The 19,849-nt window shown below is 39.2% G+C and overlaps 1 protein-coding gene across 1 annotated transcript in view; it reads right to left on the reverse strand.

The window, feature by feature from the left end:
- LOC128738623 (uncharacterized) overlaps positions 1–18,040 on the reverse strand; it is an 89,071-nt gene extending 71,031 nt beyond the window's left edge. Inside the window, exon 1 of the mRNA XM_053833910.1 lies at positions 17,195–18,040. Within this exon, the coding sequence (XP_053689885.1) occupies positions 17,195–17,364 (170 nt within the window). The 5' untranslated portion in view covers positions 17,365–18,040. The remainder of the gene's footprint in view (positions 1–17,194) is intronic.
- Positions 18,041–19,849: the final 1,809 nt, after the last annotated feature.

Consider the following 19,849-nt stretch of genomic DNA (forward strand, 5'->3'; position numbering starts at 1 on the left):
AAAATTTTGATTAATCCCCCTAAAAATGAAATAAAAATTTTATTTTTCTTCAGTTTCAATATAACACATTTACGGGTTCTGCAAGGTTTTAGAGCATATTATTACAAGAATTTTTCCAGAAGACAGTAACCTTCTATCTCTTTAGCGAAGATAGAAAAATCCTTTTCAGCAACTTTTAGCTTTAATTCCGGAACACATCCTCGGAATACCGGATTTCCGGAAACCAGATAAACCACTTCCGGTTCTGTTGTAACCCCACTGGAAGTGGATAAGTTTCTGAATCTTTAGGTGGTAAGTTGGTCCAAATGGGTCAAATATTGCCAAAGTTACAAGCATTTCAATTTGTGGGTACCCAGGTACCCTTGTCGAGCACTTAAAGGGTAAAAAATTTCGAAGCCCTCCCTTTCCTCCCCCTTAAGTGCTTCATGAAAACTTATTTTATAAAAAGTTGTAATTTAGCAAGTTCTGAGATGTCACGGAGTTTCAGTATCCTGGGTCGAAGAAAACTTTAAAATTTCTTACTTTGAAATCTGAAAAGGTACCCGGGTACCCTGTCGAACACATAACGGTTAACGACATCGGAAGCCATCAAACGAGTGCGAGAGTGAATTCGACGGAAACCAGGTCAGGTTGGACGTAAGATGATGAAGGAACTGGGAATTTCGCAGTCAAGAGTCAACCATTGAAAAATGATCTTCGATTGATTCCATACAAAAACAACGGGTACACGGTTTGACTGAAAAGCAGAACGTTAGAAGAGCCGAAAGATGTCAGCAGCTGCTCAAGCCGCCCGGTGAATGAGAAATTTTGTTTTCGGACGAAAAAATGGTCCTGCTACATGATCACCAGAACCAACAAAATAATCGGATATATGTAGCACATTTTTCTGATATTCCACGGGACAAACTAGCAGTTCAAAGGTTCCAGAATGCTACCAGGGTGATGGTAAGCAACGAAATCAATAATAGATTGCACCATATTGCTTCCAACAATATTACAACAAGCTACGCACGCTTTTGCAGTGCCAATTTAAGATCCATGAGAACCTGAAATTATCCCTTCGGAAAACTTAGCTTTTTTTTGTTTTACACTAGGAATTATCCGTTTGACATACGGTCGACATATGCAAAAGACTCACATGTGTCGGCTCTTCGTGAGACATTTCGATTATGAAAGGATGAAAGTCATTATAAAAATTGTTAAGTAAATTAGCTTTATACCCGATCGTACTCAAACCCCTTTATCTCCCAGCACTTGCACACCTATTATTGTTACAGGATTTCCATAATGAAAGAAACAATTTTTGTCCCCATTTGGACGTCCCTTTCAGCTTGTCAGCTCTCTCCTTTTGTCTCCCACCATGTTATACATGTTTTCTTTCCGGAAATCACTCTAAAGAAAGAGACACAAAGCCTTTTTTTCTTATTTGACCCTCCATCTTTGTTAATAGCCATCCCACCCTAATTCTTTTCGGATTTCTTTTTGTGTCGAAGTCACTTTTATGTATATCTGTTATGGATGTGGAAATTCGCATAATACAAGTAATACACACAAAAACCTTTCCTTTCCTTTTCCTTGCACCCGACCCGTGTTGATTTCTTAATGTCAAGAAACATGTATGCCAAATTTGATGAAGAAGCATCCAGACGTTCCAGAGTTATGGCGGCACATACAAAAGTTTTGTAACAAAACATACCATTCCATGCTAAATTCATTTCCGCTTTAGCTGAACCTTTGCAGAGATGTGTTCTTTTAAAAAGGATATCATTCTATGATATAGATATTAGGTATTTTTCATAAGATCTCCATTACTTTTTCAACAGGGACCAACTAAAAATGGCACTAATGAAAAAATAGTTCATATTGAAAAAATGGCCTGTTTGATCGAAATGGTGTCTTCATCACAGTTGTAGATAATAAAATTGCACTTTAAAAATATGCGTGCTTTTAAAAAATTGACCTCAAATTTCTGGTTAACCAATGTGGAGATCAAACTAAGTTGCAGTTTTGCCGTATTGGACGAACTAAGGACCAACAGGGAGTTTTCAGACAATATGGATCATTAAAATCGCAGTAGATTTTGGAGATAAAACCAAGCTGGTGTGTGGCTTTCGATATCAATGCGGCTTGATGTAAGTGAATTGTGAGCTTCGCATCAAGGAGAATACCAAAATCATTTACATGATCAACTCTCCTTAGTTGCAGTTTGTCGACTATCACGATTAAAAAGGTAAAACTTGGTAAAACTTGGCAACACTGATTACGAGCCAGTCTCTTCGACACCAGCAAACGAAATCATTCACCTGCAGACGTTGACAATCATCTATGGTTCGAATAAACAGATACAATTTAAGGTCATCGACATACCAATTTGCATCCGGATGCAAGTAACAAGGTAACCGCGTTGAAAAATAGCATGAATTACAAGAGTCTCATGTTGTTTCCTTGCGGAACTCCAGAATTATGAGTAAATTGCAAAGACAGGCATGCACCGAGCTAAACCCTCAGATTCTACGGCGTAGGTACAAACCGACAGGAAGTGCCAAGTCGCGATATTTTATACAGAAGGATCCTGTAATCAATACGATCGGAAGCTACTTTTAGATAAATGTAAATCCTATCAATTTATGCTTTCTGCCACACATACGATATACACTATGAAGTAAACTTTAGTAAATTAGTACAGATGGAGCGAATTGGGACGAATCCATGTTGAGATGCAGAGATGTAATTCTTAGTACGGGAGAAGATGATGTCATTCAGTACAATCTCGTATAGCTCAGAGCCATATGCCACGGTAATTTCTAACATTCTGTCGGTTTTCACATTTTAACACTGGAAACATCAAAAACTTCCATATTCCGGAAAATTCCCTTGTTGAAAAGATTTGTTGAAATTTTTGTGTTTGGGCCACCTTTTGGTATTTGCCCATAACATCCCAAGCAACAATGTAAGTTTTATTGTACTCTTATGGCGGTTTTCATGACCAATTTTGGTCTTAAATGCCATCATAAGAGTGTAATAAAACCTAAATTGTTACTTGGGATCCATTCCAAAAGGAATTTCGGAAATCTAATTACATCGTTGCAAAGGTGTAAGAATAAGCTACCGTCATCCGGGGCGAGACTGTGCCAAAAAAGCATTTATTTTTGTTCTTTAGCTCAGTATACACACAATTTAGGAACTAAGTTGATTTCAAACCTGTCAATATACAGGGTTTATTTCTAATTCCCGTCGTAGTAAGTAAAGCCATTCTAATTTTCATCATTTGTTGGATGGATTTGATGAATACTCCAAAATTTTTTGTGCTGATTTGACTGAAACACACTTACCTTTCGATCCGTGAACTTTGAAATCTCTGAAATGTGATTATTAAAGCATATTATTGAAATTACACAACTGACTTTATTTCTTGAATTCGTCGTACCGTTTTAAGATCCGTCCATCAAAATTTTTCATTGTCCAAACTAAAAATCACAACAATGTTTATGAAGCTAACGCGCATGTATTTGTGTAGGACGGCATAACAAATATTATGCTGCAAAATTCCTGCAGGTCAGGCAAGTCAGGTTTCCTGGCTGTAGAATAACGACAATGCCTTGCATGAGTTATTTTCATTTATGAATGACGGAAATTAAAACGATTAGTCGACATTCTCTTCTTCGTCGCACGAAAAAACGTAAAAAAATTGGCTGGTAGGACTTCTTTAATGACAAAAAGCATTTAAATAGATCTTAGCTTACTTACTCAGCTACTTAACAACAAACTAAAACATTAAGGAATAACTAGTTTTGCATTGTGTGTCATAAAAATGCTGATATTTTTAATAATTTGTGTTGAATAGGACGGGAATAGGCGATTACGACGAAGCAGCAATATACTAAATTGTTCAATTAACAACTACCGAAGAGATGGTTTAGTTACAATGGAACCTAATCTTACTGGAAGTGCATGAACTTTGGCATGAACATTGTACCAAAAACATAAAGTTAGGCTGAAAACCTAAACAGTGAACATTAGCATGTTTATAAACAATACTCATGAATATCAGTATAAAGTAGTTCACATGGGGCCGTCCATGAACTAAGTGGACTATTAGGGGCAGGGGGTCGGTCAAAAACAACGCATCATACAAAAAGTATGAACGAAAATTACCCGGAGAGGTCTGAAATAACTAAAAATGAGTTCGTAGTCACCCTTTATATAGCCAGCCTTTATATAGCCAGTAGCGTTTCTAGGGTTAACAAGGGGGAGATATATGAAGCGGTGTATCCTAAGGGGGCATATCTATTTGATCATTTAACAAAAGAAACTACTACTTCGTTCGAGAACCTGCCAAATGTTTTGCGGCCTATTCCACACCCCTCCCCTGCCTAAAACTGGGAGTTTATACACGGTATAATATATTCGTCTTATATTAGAATGTTTATTCATCTGTATCTGAAATTTCCAAAGAAAAAGTAAAAATTAGTTTAAATTATTTAGAAGACCTATGATGCAGTTTGCTCCAAAATGGATGATGCAATCTAATCCGTGAAAATATTGTGCTCAATAGTAAAGAATGTGAGTTTACTGGTGTATACTGACGTATTTTTGTTGTGTATGTGAAATCCATAAATTGAACCGATCATTATGGCTTTGCACAATCTCACCCCCGTGAAGCTCGAAAAGTACAAAGTTTCGTAAAATATTATTTTCCTAATCAAAACTTATCCAACGCATAATAACCTATCAATACATTGTAAATGATTAGTTTATATACCTTCAAAATAGCAAGTTGATGCGATTTCTTGTTTGGGTTGGTTTATGCAAGACATTTTTAACAAGCGTTATTTTTAACAAGCGAGTATTTTTAATCGCGAACTTTGAAACCCTGTTTAGGCTAAATTTGCAAATGTAAATTTTTGTGATTCGCAAAGATCTTTACGAACCACTACGTTGTTGCATAGCAAGTTTCATCGTACCACGTTTGGATATCATGAACCAATGACTGCATGTATCCGGACATTCACCGGGGTCGAAGAAATTATCGAATTTGGGGAGTCAACTGGAAAATTTATGCAGTGATTATGGAGAACTGAGCTGATAGGATTTTTTATTTGTAGACTTTATATGGGTTTTAAATTCATTGAGACGTTGTCAGATGGATGTATTGAATAAATAAATAATGGGCCTACACAATAAGGTATTATATAACGAATTAACAACTGTATTTAACTGAGACTGACTACAAATTTTAATCTTTCGTAGAAGATAGATATGCACCGAAAAACTAACGAAGAGATTTACATTCTTAAAATAAAAGATTTTCAACGAAAAATTGAGACAACTGTTAAAAATTGAGACAATACGGCTGAATAAACAAACTTAATTTTAAAGGGACACAAACGACTAAAAATTTTGAAAAAATCATTATTTTTTTATTTCAGACTTTGATTCTGCAGTCTTTTCCGCTTATTTTGGTACTAAATTTGTAATGATCCGACCACGGGAAGTGGCCGAAAAACGATCATACACATAAGCATTCCAGTGCGGCGTGGAACAACTTCGGCGGAATAAAACGCCTCTCCTGGAAAACCACGATTTTCAAATTTTATGTACCTTTTTCTCGGAAACTACACAACGTATTGGAACAAACTTTTTTTTATTTTGTTAGTAGTAGCTTGGCAAAGCCTTCTATAACTTTTGAGGTTTGTAAACGAATTAAATTTTTTGTTACAAACGTTGCCGACGTCAATTACACTTTACTCTACTCCTGACTTGCGCTACCAAGCTTTTCGTCTAATTTTGAAAACGTGCTTTGTTTTGCCGAAAATTCCACAATATTTCACTTGTTGTCTCTTTGGTGATTGAAATAGCAATATATTTCGTGAAGTGAATGGCGTTGAAATTCAAATGATGAAGTCCTAAAACTCTTAATCCACTGTTAATACTTTTTACAGTTAAGAAAACTGTAATATTCAATAAACGCTGGGCGGTGCTACTAGTGTCAACAGTCAACGTTATTGTCTTGTAACCAGCTGCGAAGTCTTTCGATAAAGAAGTGTCAAGTCTTAAAGACGTTTATAACCCAAGGCTTTGCTTCAATATTCAATATAGATGATGACCATTTAGTTCACCAATTTTATAGAAAAAATGACGAAATTAGAGACCAGCCAACGAAAAAGGTTTAAAAAAATCAAGTGGCGAAATATGGATCCATGACTAAAAATGAATACCATATTTCGCCACTTTAATTTTGGTGAATTTTTCAAAATTATCTGAAGTTCAAAGTGAAATTGGTATAAAATTAGTACACAGAATCATGTTAGTCAAGAATAATTAATTAATGAAACAGTTTTATTACATTTTTCTCCAATTATATTTTCGCCTCTCGTTTTGATTTTGTAAAAAAATATACCCCGTTTATGAGATGGTGTTTTCAAATTCTGAGTACTATCTGATAATTTAGTAAAAAGTGAAAGGTATGAATGATTTTTGCTAGAACAGTTCCTACATTTTACCAATTCGTTAGATAATTTCTTTTAAGTGTACCAAAAATATGCAAAAAGGCTTTGGATTCACCAAACTGGCGAAACATGGCTCCTGGCGAAATATGGATCCTCTACCCTACGGCAAATACGATATCAATAGGAGGATATTACTTGTTGAAAATTTGTAGCAGCGTTTTACATCACTCACATATCTGTTTTGAAAATACGGCGAAAATAATTTACAAAATATATTTCGCTTTTCCGTAATTTAATCAGGCCCCGTTAAGCGCCTAGCGGGGTAAAAGTTCGATTCACGGACGGGAAAGTGCGATGCATGAACGAGGCAAAAATGTATAACTAATTATATACAGCTTTAGGCACTATATTACAGATACTAGAAATGAAAGATCTGCAGAAAACTGTGTGCTCTACAGATGTTGGCTGAAGAAAAACAATGTATTTCAGCTGATGAAACAAAAAACAAACGTTTCGAAAAGTTTCGATCAAACGGAGGCTGCAATACACCAGCGCAAAATAGAAAAGGTGCAAATTGAGAATATTCCTTACCGAAACATAACGCAGATTGAAGATAATATGATTTTGTTAGCTACTGCTGGGCTAATTTCATGGATTCTAGCTTCGAACTTTTGCCCCGCGGCATTCGCACTTTTGCCCCGCTAGTGGGGTAAAAGTGCGAATCTGCACTTGATCAGAAGAAAGAAGAATTTATTTTGCAAAACAGTATTACCGCAGGTGATTTATAGTTGAATGTGAAGACATTGAGTTACTGCATAACTATAAAATATATTATGTTGTTGTCCTTCTTTATATCTCACGAAAACTGATGACAACTTCAAGCATCGCACTTCTGCCCCGCCCTACTCTATACATATTTGGAAAATTCTTACTCTTTTACCTAAGCCCCGTTTGCTTCGTTTGTAGCTTACCCGTTTTCGTTAGTAGACGATTGCAAATGTTGAAATTATTTCACTGATTAATACTAATACGTGCTATTATATGTTATATTTTCAAATGATGAAGAACACTAAATGATACAGAAAACTGACCCTAACCAGCAATTCCCCGGTATCGTACATCGTGTGAAGTCTGAACTTAAGACAATAAATGAGTTCCACTTCCTTACAACTCATTTTAGATCCATAAACAGTTTCTGTTTTCTCGTCTTGTCTTTCAAATGAAAATATGACACAAATTATTCAACGCCACGACTGAAAGCAGACTTCACCATCGCATCCATGTAATATCTCAGGCTTGTCCAATCACTCAGCGATCGGGTTAACGGGCAAACTAGCAAAACGGTAAAACTGCGCCGTTGTTGTTGCGTTGGCGGTGACAGTTGATATTCTCCTTCGCATCCCCTCGATGATGTAGCTTCATCGAATAGGCACATCACTTCGGCTGCTGCAACGAAAAGCAGATCGAAAGACGCCAAACTGCAGGATGGCTTGAAGTTGCAGCACGAACGACTGAAGTACGGGGAAATGTCTCTGCATCTGGATCCTGTCGTAGCGTGAGGAACCTCACATTCGCAGTATGTACAATTTGAAATGCAAAATTGCACATGCATTTTTTCACTCTTGTTTGTCCGGTGTGCATGTCCTGCTGACGACTGGTTTGGAAAAAAGGAAAGCAAAAAAAAACTTGTTGCGCGTCGGATTATACACCGCGAGAGGGTCGCGAAGCGAGGATCGTCGTGGAGGCGTTGCGCAAACAATGGATTTGATTAATTCAACTTTCCTCCTCGTCCTCGCAACCGAGTCACGACACGAACGACAGACAGTCAATTCTGAAGCCGGTGATCTCTTTTCAATCAGAAATGTCTACGTCCTCCGCGTAGTCGGTAGATCTGCTCTGCTGGGCGCCCACTCGGCCGACCGGCATCGCCAGAGCACGTGTGTGTGGGATTACACCGAAGGTTTCGCAAAGAGGAACTGCCAAGAGTAAGAGCCGTTCGTAGAGGATCAAACCAATTTATTCGGGCAATCTAATAACAATAGAATTAAATTTACATCTACGACAGTGGCGGCGGCGTTTTTTTTTTGCACGTCGTTGGGGGTTAACGCATATCACGTGGGTGGACAAAACTTAGACTGTAGGTTTGAATATTGCAGACCTTCGGTGTGGGTCTCGTTACACTTCAGGTTTAATAGCCAAATGAAAGAGTTGGATCATTTTCAAGTGAAATATTAAAATCGTCAGATTTATTATTGATGCATAAGTTAAAATATCCAATCTTAAACGTAATCCAGAAAACATCGTCAATAAAAATACGTTCACATGATTAACAATTCTGAACTTCAAAATGACCAACTGCAGGATATTTTTTATGCTGGCTAGCCGGCAGTGACGCGGTACCCACTTTACACTAAACTTCCCTCGTCTTTTTCAGCCAATTCGATATGCTTCGAGGCAGATCGTTGCTGTTATTGTGTGTAAATATGATCACCTACGTAGCCACCAGCGACGACGACGACAATTTTGATTCTTCTTTTATGATTTAACATGCAGCATATCCGATCCGGCTACACACATCTGAGTGCACATGCGGTGGGGGTGGGTGCGAGAGGGGAAATCTTCCCGATCGGCATTCAGAAGTGTTTATCTTTCGTCCGTACTTCTTTATCAACGACTTCACCGATGACGGAACAGTAATACCCTGAACTGTACTGCTAATACTGGGCCGTAGAAAAGTGGATTCGTCAATTCATGCATATTTATCTGTGCGTCTCAGCTCAACTCATTCATAGCATGAATGTATAACGTAAGGCAAGCCTGTAATTTATGAATTTCCATTTTCTCGGTGCCTGCTTATAGTGTTCCGTACTTCGACTTTATCGGAACATAAATTATACAGTCTTTCTTTTTCTCGTAAGCATTCAGCTGCAGGATATACCAAAACACCACACCGCACCGTGGCGTGGATATGATGATAAATTACGAAAACAAACAACAATATCTTCATATTAAAGGTAAAATTATTACATTTGGCCTAATATCAGTTGTACCAATAGCGGTTATCTGTGGGTCGATGATGCGTTGGTAGGTTTCCTCCCGTACCGGTAGCGAAATAATGTACGATTTACAATCGGATTAAGGATTGTTTTGAGTTTTAATTTTTTCGGCCGGGAGTGAGCTGCATGATTAATTAAGACTTTATTTATTTACGGGATGGAACATCCAGAAACCCCATTTTTGGAATATTGTTAGGCCCTGTCTATATCTATACCTATAAAAATGGATTTATGTCTGTCCGTCGGTATTTTCCTTATAGAATCGAAAACTACTAGACCGATCGGCGTGAAAATTTGCATGTAGGGGTTTTTGGGCCTGGAGAAGGTTCTTATGATAGGTAGAGATCCCTCCCCCCTAAGAGGGGGGCTCCTATACAAATGAAACACAAATTTCTGCATAACTAGAGAACTAATCAAGCAATTGGAATCAAATCTGGCTTGTGGGTGTTTCTGGAGGCAAGAATTTTTTCTATAGTGAATTGAGGCCCCTCACATCTTTATGAAGGAATTATGACCCCTCTCCCCTTTAAGAGGGGGGGGGGCTTCCATACACATGAAATACAAATTTCCTCTCATCTCGAGAACTAATCAAGCAAATGGAACCAAATTTGGCATGAGACAAGAATTTTTTTCTTATGAATTAGGACCCCTCCCCTGTTTAGGAGGGGGGGGGGCTTCCATACAAATTAATTACGAATTTCCTCAGAACTTGAGAACCAATAAAGTAAATAGAACCAAATTTGGCAAATAGGGCTTTTAGGGGGCAGAATCTTTTTTTATAGTGAATTATGACCTCTCTTCCTTTTCAGAGGGGGGGGGCTCCCATTCAAATGAAATACAAATTTCCTTATAACTGGAGAACTAATCAAGAAAATGGACCCAAACTTAGCATACGGGGATTTTCGGAGGCAAGAATTTTTTCTATGATGAATGAGGACCCCTCCCCTGTTTAGGAGGGGGGGGGGCTCCCATACAAATGAAATACAGTTGTCCTCATAACTCGAGAACTAATTGAGCAAATGGAACCAAATTTGGCATATGGAGGATTTTGGAGGCATGAATTTATTTTATGATGGTTTGAGACCCCTCATCCCTGTGGTAGTGGGAGCGGACTTTCACACAAATGAAACAGAATTTTTTGCGTAACTTAAAAACTAATCGAATTCGAGAAATTCTAGACTTTTCCATAAAACATTAGTCATTAACAAGACCACCAGAAGCTACCCATAGTAACACTAGATGATTCAGGGCGAGACGGCCGCAGGCCGCGAGTGTTGTCAGCGACCTACCGTCGGAAGCGCCGGCCACTGCAGGGAGTAGCCCCCAGGATTTATGTACAGCACAGTTTCATTTTTGGCAATACGAAGTTTGTCGGGTCAGCTAGTTGTATATAAAAATGAATTTCTGTCTGTTTGTCTGTAAGGTACACCTTACAGATTCGGAAACTACTAAACCGATCGGCGAGAAAATTTGTATGCCGGGGATAATTCTTATGATGGTTTAGGACCCCTTCCTCCTCTAGAACGGAGAGGCTCCTAAACAAATGCTAAACTCGGGAACTGATCAAGCAAATGGAACCAAATTTGGCATGGTGGGGTCTTTGGAGGCAGGGTTTTTTCTATGGTAGATTGTGACCCCTCCTCAAACCAATGAAACATTAATTTCCTCGTAACTCAAGAATAAATCAAACAAATGGACCCAAATTTGGCTATGGGGTTTTTCGAGACTAGGGGAGGCTAAGTTCGCCCTAGAAAAGATTTTGCCTCCCCTAAAAAAATTGATTTACTTTTATAATTTGTAATTTTTAAAATTGATTCAGTTTTTCAATTTAAAAAAACCAATAATTAGATAACTATAGGTAAGAAGAGCTATGATAGATATCTATAGGTAAGAAAAAAATCAGAAAAGCTGTATTCCGGACACAACCGCGTAGCATGCGTAGTACTATGTTAGGCGGGGTTTTACGAAAAAACCTTGAATATTAAAGAAAACTTTTCACATTACCACCTTATGTGTGGCGTAAAATAGCGTTAAGTAAATAATAGTACTAAATAATTGTATCGTATTTTTAGTATGTATTTTGTGTATTTTGCGATGCCAAAAACAAATATTTTACCAGTGCAAACATTGGAGTACAGCCTGAATTCGTTAATTGGGTCACAAGTGCACTCCAGCTGATTCGCTAGAAGTTCGATAGAATTTTGACTTTCAAATTGTAGCATAGCCCATCTAATGAACACCCAATTAACGCACCGTCCAATTAACGAACCGTCAATTAGCGATCACGCGCCCAGCTATTAACAAAATTCTCGGAAAAAAATTAAATCTTTAAAATAATATGTTATTGGTATAAATTTGAGCCATTTCTGCCAAAATTCAAATAATTCTATATATAGCATAAGTCTGTTCGCGCTGACAATTGTCACACATTGTGACATTCTTTGCCATCTGAACATATTGATTCGCTCTTGTCTGCTCTCTCATTCCACGATTGCAACCGTCAAGGCACGAAAATTGATTTACATTAACCAGTCCAAGACCGCATGTGTTTTTTTTTTTTACGAGTAGGGAAATTTGCTATCAGACACCTGAGAAGACAGCTCAGGGAGTGGGGTTTGGTATCCCGTGAAGATCGTGAAGATCCAGACCCACTAAAACCCTACTCGAGTCTCCAGCCTCAATCCCCCCTGGAACCACCTTATCGGTATTACTTCAGGGAGGGGCTATTGTGCTTAACGCACGCTCTTAGATAACTACTGGACTATGGTAGTTAGGCTGTTTATTCGCCGTTGATCGGCTTTCCAGCGGTTTTGTAGCTCAAGTACGATCTGGGTAGCAGCCGCATTGACCGCACCCCAGACGTCCGAGCTAGAACACATCCTTTGGACTAAGTTATCCGGAGTAGTGTCCTGTCCGCTAACTGCCATCATGTTGCTTCTCACGCCCTCGAAACGAGGGCATATGAAGATAGCATGTTCTGCAGTTTCCTCAACGTCCGCGCATTCGGGACACTCGGGGGACTCCGCATGCCCAAATTTGTGCAGATACTGTCTAAAACAACCATGCCCTGACAGAATCTGTGTCAGGTGGAAGTTGACTTCGCCATGACGCCTGTTGACCCATCCGGATAGTTCCGGGATAAGTCTATGTGTCCACCGGCCTTTTGTGGAATCAGACCATGCCCGCTGCCATGTGATCATCGAGGCCTATCTTGTGGTACTCCGTATGCCTCTAGTTCCACGTTGGTTGAAGTACTCTACGTCCTCGCTGATGATGATACCAATAGGCATCATACCCGCTAAGACGCAGATTGCGTCATGTGAAACTGTGCGGTACGCACTCGCCACTCTTAAGCACAAGCCACCATATCCCGAACGTTGTCGTCTTCTGGGTCTTCAAACACTCGAACGGCGTAGGAAGGTTCAGCAAGCTGTATGTGTAGCAAAGATCCTAAATGGCGAGATCGATTCACCGACAATTCTATCTGCTTTGAGCTTCCGTGCGTCGCAACGCTCCCTCCGATCAACCGGACTACTGCAGCCGAGTTTTCATCGAACAACTTTTGGATGCAACGAACCAATAACTGCCTGCATTCGAACTTTCTCTACAGTTGAAACCCTCTTTGAGTTTGGTGCACCTTCACATAAGTTTGCACAGAAAATATGTAATAGTAGTTTTTTATAAGCATGACTATGACTATATTATTCAATAAGACAACTGTGTCAGTTGAATTTCACAATAAAATAAACAAATAAACATGAGACGATAGGTGCTTTCCAGCTTGGCTAGATAGCTTTTGGTACCTAACGCCGATGACCACACCGGCCCGCCATACCTAAGTATAGACTGGACCACGTTGGCTAAAAGACTTCGCTTGCTGCCATATACCGCCGAGCTATTAGACATCATACGAGACAATGCCGAAATAGCTGTGGAAGCCTTCTTGCAGGCATAGTCGACGTGGCTCCCGAACTTGAGCTTGTCGTCGACCATGACTCCAAGGAGTTTTAAGAACCGCGTTGACGAAATAGTGCAGTCCCCGACACTGATATTTGCTTGCTGCACCGACTTGCGGTTGTTAACCACGATAACCTCCGTTTTATGATACGCTAGGTCCAGTTTCCTGGATCGCATCCAATCTTCAACAATGCTTATAGAGTGGGCAGCCGTCAACTCAACCTCTCTGATAGATTCACCGTAGACTTCCAAGGTGATATCGTCCGCAAAGCCGACAATCGCCACCCCCACCGGAAACTTTAGCTTCAACACCTCGTCATACATGACGTTCCACAACACCGGGCCCAGTATGGAACCTTGCGGAACCCCTGAGGTGATTGGAACGCATTTCTGACCCTCCTCCGTGTTGTAGCATAGCACACGATTCTGGAAATAATTTTCCAGAATTCTGTACAGCGACACCGGCACTTGGACGTTCCGAAGCGAGCTGGCTATGGAGTCCCAGCTAGCGCTATTAAACGCATTTCCGCATGTGTCGCCTGTTTGCAACGTTATATAGTTAGCAAAAAGCCAAACGATAATGGCTTTGTTTTTCTTTTTACATCATTTCATTGGTGAATGAAATCGTCGTTCGTCGACACGGAAAATGTGTGGGAAAATTTCAATTTGAAAGTTTTCGTTGATTTTCACTATGTAGCGATTAGAAAACAATCTTTTCAAGTAAGCCACAATACAATTGCTGTATTTTTTATGAATCGAATGGTACGCGAACGATCAAAATCCGTTCTAAACTGGAAGAGCTATTAGCGTTCAAAATCTTTCATTCTTTCGTGACGCTGACTTGAATCCAAATTTTGGTTTGACACCCTGTGGTAAGACGTAGTTCTACGTCAAAAAGTTCTACATTTTTCGCATCGGTAGGACCTACATTTTTCGCATTGAACATTTACTCTTCCCCAAGAACAAAGTGAGCCGACTACTATACTGTCCATAAAAAAAGAGAAAGAAGGTAAGAAAAACTTCAGAGTAATTTTTACTGGCATCACTGTTAGAACATCCAAGGCATTAAGGTGTATTTAATTTTAATATGCCGACGAAATAAAACAGTCGAAAAAAATCCGGAGGTTATAACCCCTCGTAGACATAAGCGCTAGTTCCGTCAACGCTTTTTCGTATCCTGTTCTATAGACTAAGACAATTGGCGGAGTCTTTCTTTGGCGAGTAGCAAGCTGATGTCGGATTAGATGTTTAGCCTATGTTCGTTACTAGACAAGTTTCGAGAGTACAACTTGCAAACGCATAATCTGTTTGTGCACTTTAAGGCGCCGTACAATTCAGTCAAACGAAATTAGCTGTGGCAGATAATGTTATAACATGGATTTCCGACGAAACTAGTCAAGCTGATTCGAGCGACGCTGAGTGGGTTGAAATCATACGAGTGCAAAGCTAAAGTCATGCCGCTAAAAAAAACTATGAGCTCCATCAGAACTTCCTGATGACTGATATAAAGCTTAGTCTTTTGACCTTCAAATGCGGTCAGGCATATATTAATATTTTATGAAACGATGGTTCTACAATTGCTGCAGGGACGGTAAGGGAAAGTAATGAAGAAGGATTTTTTGGGAATGAAGGGGAAAGAGTGGAAAGGAAGGGGGGGGGTTAATAGGTAGCTACGCTTAACAAGTTGTCTTCGTGACTCCTACCTTTTGGTCAATGCTGGAAGGTGCATGGGTCGAATCAAGCTATAATCTGAGATTATAACCGGATTTGAACCCACAACACCCGCCAGGGCACCCTGGCCCCTCCAGTATCTCTTGTTTTACTACAAATACATTCAAAATATCAAAAATAGTCATTCGCTGTTTGAAATCAGATATAAAATCATAAGAAACGCACAATCAGAAAAGTGTTACAAGTAACCCCGTTTACTGGGTAACTTGCAACACCCCTATTTTCGGTTCATTCTACAGAATAATTTAGTTTATATTTTTTCTCATAATCATAAATCAAAAGTATTGACCACTATACAAGTTTTGACTACTTACACTTAGACCTAAACGGTATATTTCAAAAGTATACTAAGTCAAAGTTCAAAACTGTTGCAAGTATCCCCGAATGACGGCAATTAAAATACATCAAACAAAAAGCCAGCGCACAATAATTTCAAATACTGGAATACTCCTTCTATACATCAACAAACATCAATTTGATACACAAACTGTTGAAAAATACATGAAAACCACGTTATAGTGCTGAAATTAATAAAAAATGGTTATTTTCGTCGGCCCAGATGAGATCCCTACCCCTAGTAGTGGATAAAACCTGAACTTTGTTAATACCCTGGCTTTTCCAGTACGGTAAAAACAATTTGGAAAAGTAAGGTTTGATTAACTTGCGTTCGTATAGACGAAAATTGTTTTGCATTTGGAGGCAACTTCTTTAAGCAAATTAACGGAGCACCTATGGGAAACATATTATTATTTTAACTATAGACACTTTCTATAATAAAAACGAAAACTCTGTTATTAGTATACCGAAAATCTGTAACTTACAATTCCTTTGTCAGTACATCTCAAATATAAAAATCGTCTGGTTTGAACTCGGTCTTAGCCGCGTGAATAAATTATGTAGAGCATGAAGAAAATAGAAAACTTGGTCTACATTTCAACTTTTACATAAAAATGGGCGGGAACTTTGAGGACTAAATTCCTTGAAATCCTTGAAGCTAGAAATGTGTCTAATGCGAAGAATAATTAATTGGATGAACTGGAAAATTTCAATATAGACCAAAAATATATTGGGTTGTGAAATGGCAGGAGTAGCTCGCACCACGCTCTTATGGTTGGCACCCGCATGTTTTACTCTCTAAACTACTGCGGCTCGTTTTATTATATAGTCTAATACCTAGTTTTGTTTTTATTCTTACAGTTTCAGCTATTATTCGTTGTTTTTTTAAAATGTAAATGAAATGGTTCGAACGAATGCACATTCTCGCTTACCATATGATATATGAATTTACTTCGTGGTAGAAAGCAACCAAAGAATTCGTAAAATAAGCGTTCGTTTTCGTTATATAAATCATGCTATATTCTCAGTGTAGTTATTTAAAAAAAATAATTTTCTGATCGAAAGTTTTTTCTTAGATATGCATAAAAACCAACTGTTCTAAAAACAAGATTGATTTATGAGGGTTTGTACCGAATAATACTCGCGTATGAAGAGTTTTTAACTTGAATGAATTTATGGTAAATATCGCAGTATTTGCTTTGAACGACTTGTCCACATAGTCCACCTAGTGGCCTAGTCCACGCAGCATGTCGGAGCGAACACTTCTCATTTAGATGTCGACTTCTCATTTAGATGTATAATGTGGAGAAGTGACTATCTAACAAACATTTATTGTTTATGTTTCGGATAATCGTTGAACAGGTTACTTCTCAAATAAAACTGTTGATCGATGTACGTATATACGTAGGTCACAAATCGTCTTTTTTTCAATTTATATATAAACGATTCCAGTGTAAATAGGAACAATATTGGCAGCATGACTGTATATCTTTTGAATAAGTAGAACAACACAGTTTCTACCTAAGTTACATTTTTCTGTTTGAACAAAAAAAAATAGATTTGATATACTGATTCGGTCTGCAAACCCATTGTTGATTGACAAAAACGAGCAAAACTTTCTTGTTTTGATCAACAGAGCACAACATGGCCTAAACGAGTACCTACCTTGATTGATGCCCCACAGAGGCGATGAAACGGTCGCCTTGTCTATGAACTATGGCACGATCCGATGGAGCCCGTTGCATTTGTTGCCGTGGAAGAGGTGGTGATGCTGGTCTTCGCGAGACACTCCGAGAACGGCTTTCCCGGCACCAATCCCTGACGACGATGGCCATATTTATTGCTGCTCAGCAGGGGAGGTAATCATCAATCAACGCCTTCTCCACCTACGCCAACGTAAAATTGAAATCCTCTCCGGTCGAACAAATGATGCGAATGATGATGCTATGATTGGCGTTTCGTTAGCGATTCGTTTACAACGCAATTCGTAGGCATGCGTAGTTTTCATAATTTGATTCTTTACACCTGGTATTATATTTCATGATATGCATATAGATTAAATGTGTAATTTTCGCGTGACAATCACTTATTCAAAGTAAAACCAACAGCATCAACCTATATCTTGTTTCTGTTGAACATTAGCATATCATATGTTACAATCAACGAACCATTCACTGCACGTCAACCGTATTAACATTTCTTCTAGTTACCACCAACAGATGAAAGTTATAGCTGTACTCAAACCAAGTAAGCCCTTTCTATGCTACTACCACTGCTTTAGCATTAACAAATCACCTTTCATTTGTTAAAACGCTAACAACTTCTTATTTGTTTCACTTAACATAAACAGTGGCACAACGAACTCCACAGCAGACCAAACTCTCGTCAACACCCCGTGGCGCGTATCAGCTGATAAAACGTTCGCGCGTAATCGTGCCCCTTCGCGTACCTATCCTTACGGATCCACAGACCTACTCTATCAGTGGTGATCGCGTTCCGGCGGCGCATAAGCGACTGACTTAGCCGGAGCTCTGCATCGTGGTGGTTTCGCTGAGCTAGCCGACGCTCACTACATACTTACTATAGCAGAACTGGATTGGGTTTGGGTATGAAATTGCGCCGCTCGGCTCGCGTCATCGTGTCACTTTGAGTCTCTTCACTGTGTACCTACGTTTTTCGTTCCGCGCTGACGGCGATGGGTGAACATTAAGTGTCAACACAATACACTACAGAATCGGGTTTTTGTGTACCTTTCGTCAATGGAAGAAACGTGTTGCGATCGGTAGGTTAAAAATGAACGAGAAAAATATATTAGGGGTATTTACGTAGCGCTTGACATTTTGCGCATACGATGTATTCCGTTTATATACTGCCGCTATTCGCATAACGTTCCAAGTTTCTATGGAGATGGAACTGTTATGCGAATAGCGTTAGCTTAACACTAGATATACCAGCATTTTAAATACAGTTGGATTTCGAATTTGGCAACAAATGCGTGTCATCTATGTTGCCAAAATCGAGACCGTGCCAAAATCGAAACCCTTTTTTAATATGAACAAATTGAATGTAAGTGCGATAGAAATTGACTAAATGTTATTAATCAACGATTGTAACCTTTTTATATTTACAAAATCCGCCCAGAGCTATGTGTGCGGTGCAAATAAGTTTTTGGCGACCTGCGGTAAGACGTAGTCCTACGGCTATAAAAATATTATTATTCGAAACCGCAAACTTTTTTGCATGAACACACTTGGGCAATATTGTTTCGTCATTTAAAGTATGTATGCGGAGACTGACCGATATTTAAGCATATTTTTGGAAGTAAAATATTTTGTGTTGCCAAAAACGGATACTTTTGTTGCCAAAATCGAGGCATGCCAAAATCGAACCATGCCAAATTCGAAATCCAACTGTATACCTATTTATACCAAAATCAGTCAAAATGGATAAGAAACGGTTGGTGAACGACTGCATAATGTGCAACACAGACCCCATAGTGGTCTTTAGCCTTTTAATCAGCAACTTCTATCTCCACCTCCTCGTGGTAGGGTAACAAACCTGTTTTGGATCTCATCTGCAGCTGTACATAATTTGGACACTTCCATTTGATTTTGCTGTAAGTGTCCAAATTATGTACAGCTACAGATGGGGTCCAAAATAGGTTGATTACCCTATTAGTCGGAATATAAGCAATCTTAGTGGAGACGTGGCAACCAACCCTGGTGGAAACTAAGGTCGTATATCGACAGGCAAGCAGGCCCTGTCTTGTCTCGGCATTATACGATGGTAGCCCCATCATGAGACTCGGCAGCATAGCCTTAGTAGGGCAAGCTTTTTATGTCTAAAATATTACGAAAAATCAAGAAAATTCAACTCGAAATATTTAGCATGGACAAAGGCGATGAAACAAGGATTTGGAATGGATGCTTCCTACCAGGAATTGTAAATCACTAAATTTCGTGGATGGTGACAGGATGTTGCTCGTTCAGTTAGAACCGCAAAAGTTCGACATTGTGGCACTATTTGCAATGACGGCACCGCACGACCTCTTTTCCACTTACAGAACTGCCCGTAGCTGAATGCGTGAAAATTATTTCCGACATATTTCTGTCTTTTGCACTCTTTAACAAATCGCTATTCTGCTTCACGCATACTCGAAACTAATGTAGGTGTCTCCACTGCGGCGCCGTCATAGCGAATAGGAGATCTGTCGCAAAGGTCGGAAGGTGTGGGGGATCCGTGGCGGTAAGGCCCAATTTTGCCAGAACGGTAGAGCAACTTATGAGCTGGGAACGAAATTCGTAGTGATGGGCAGAATGC

Source organism: Sabethes cyaneus, chromosome 2 (genome assembly GCF_943734655.1).
Source record: "Sabethes cyaneus chromosome 2, idSabCyanKW18_F2, whole genome shotgun sequence".
NCBI lineage: Eukaryota > Metazoa > Arthropoda > Insecta > Diptera > Culicidae > Sabethes > Sabethes cyaneus.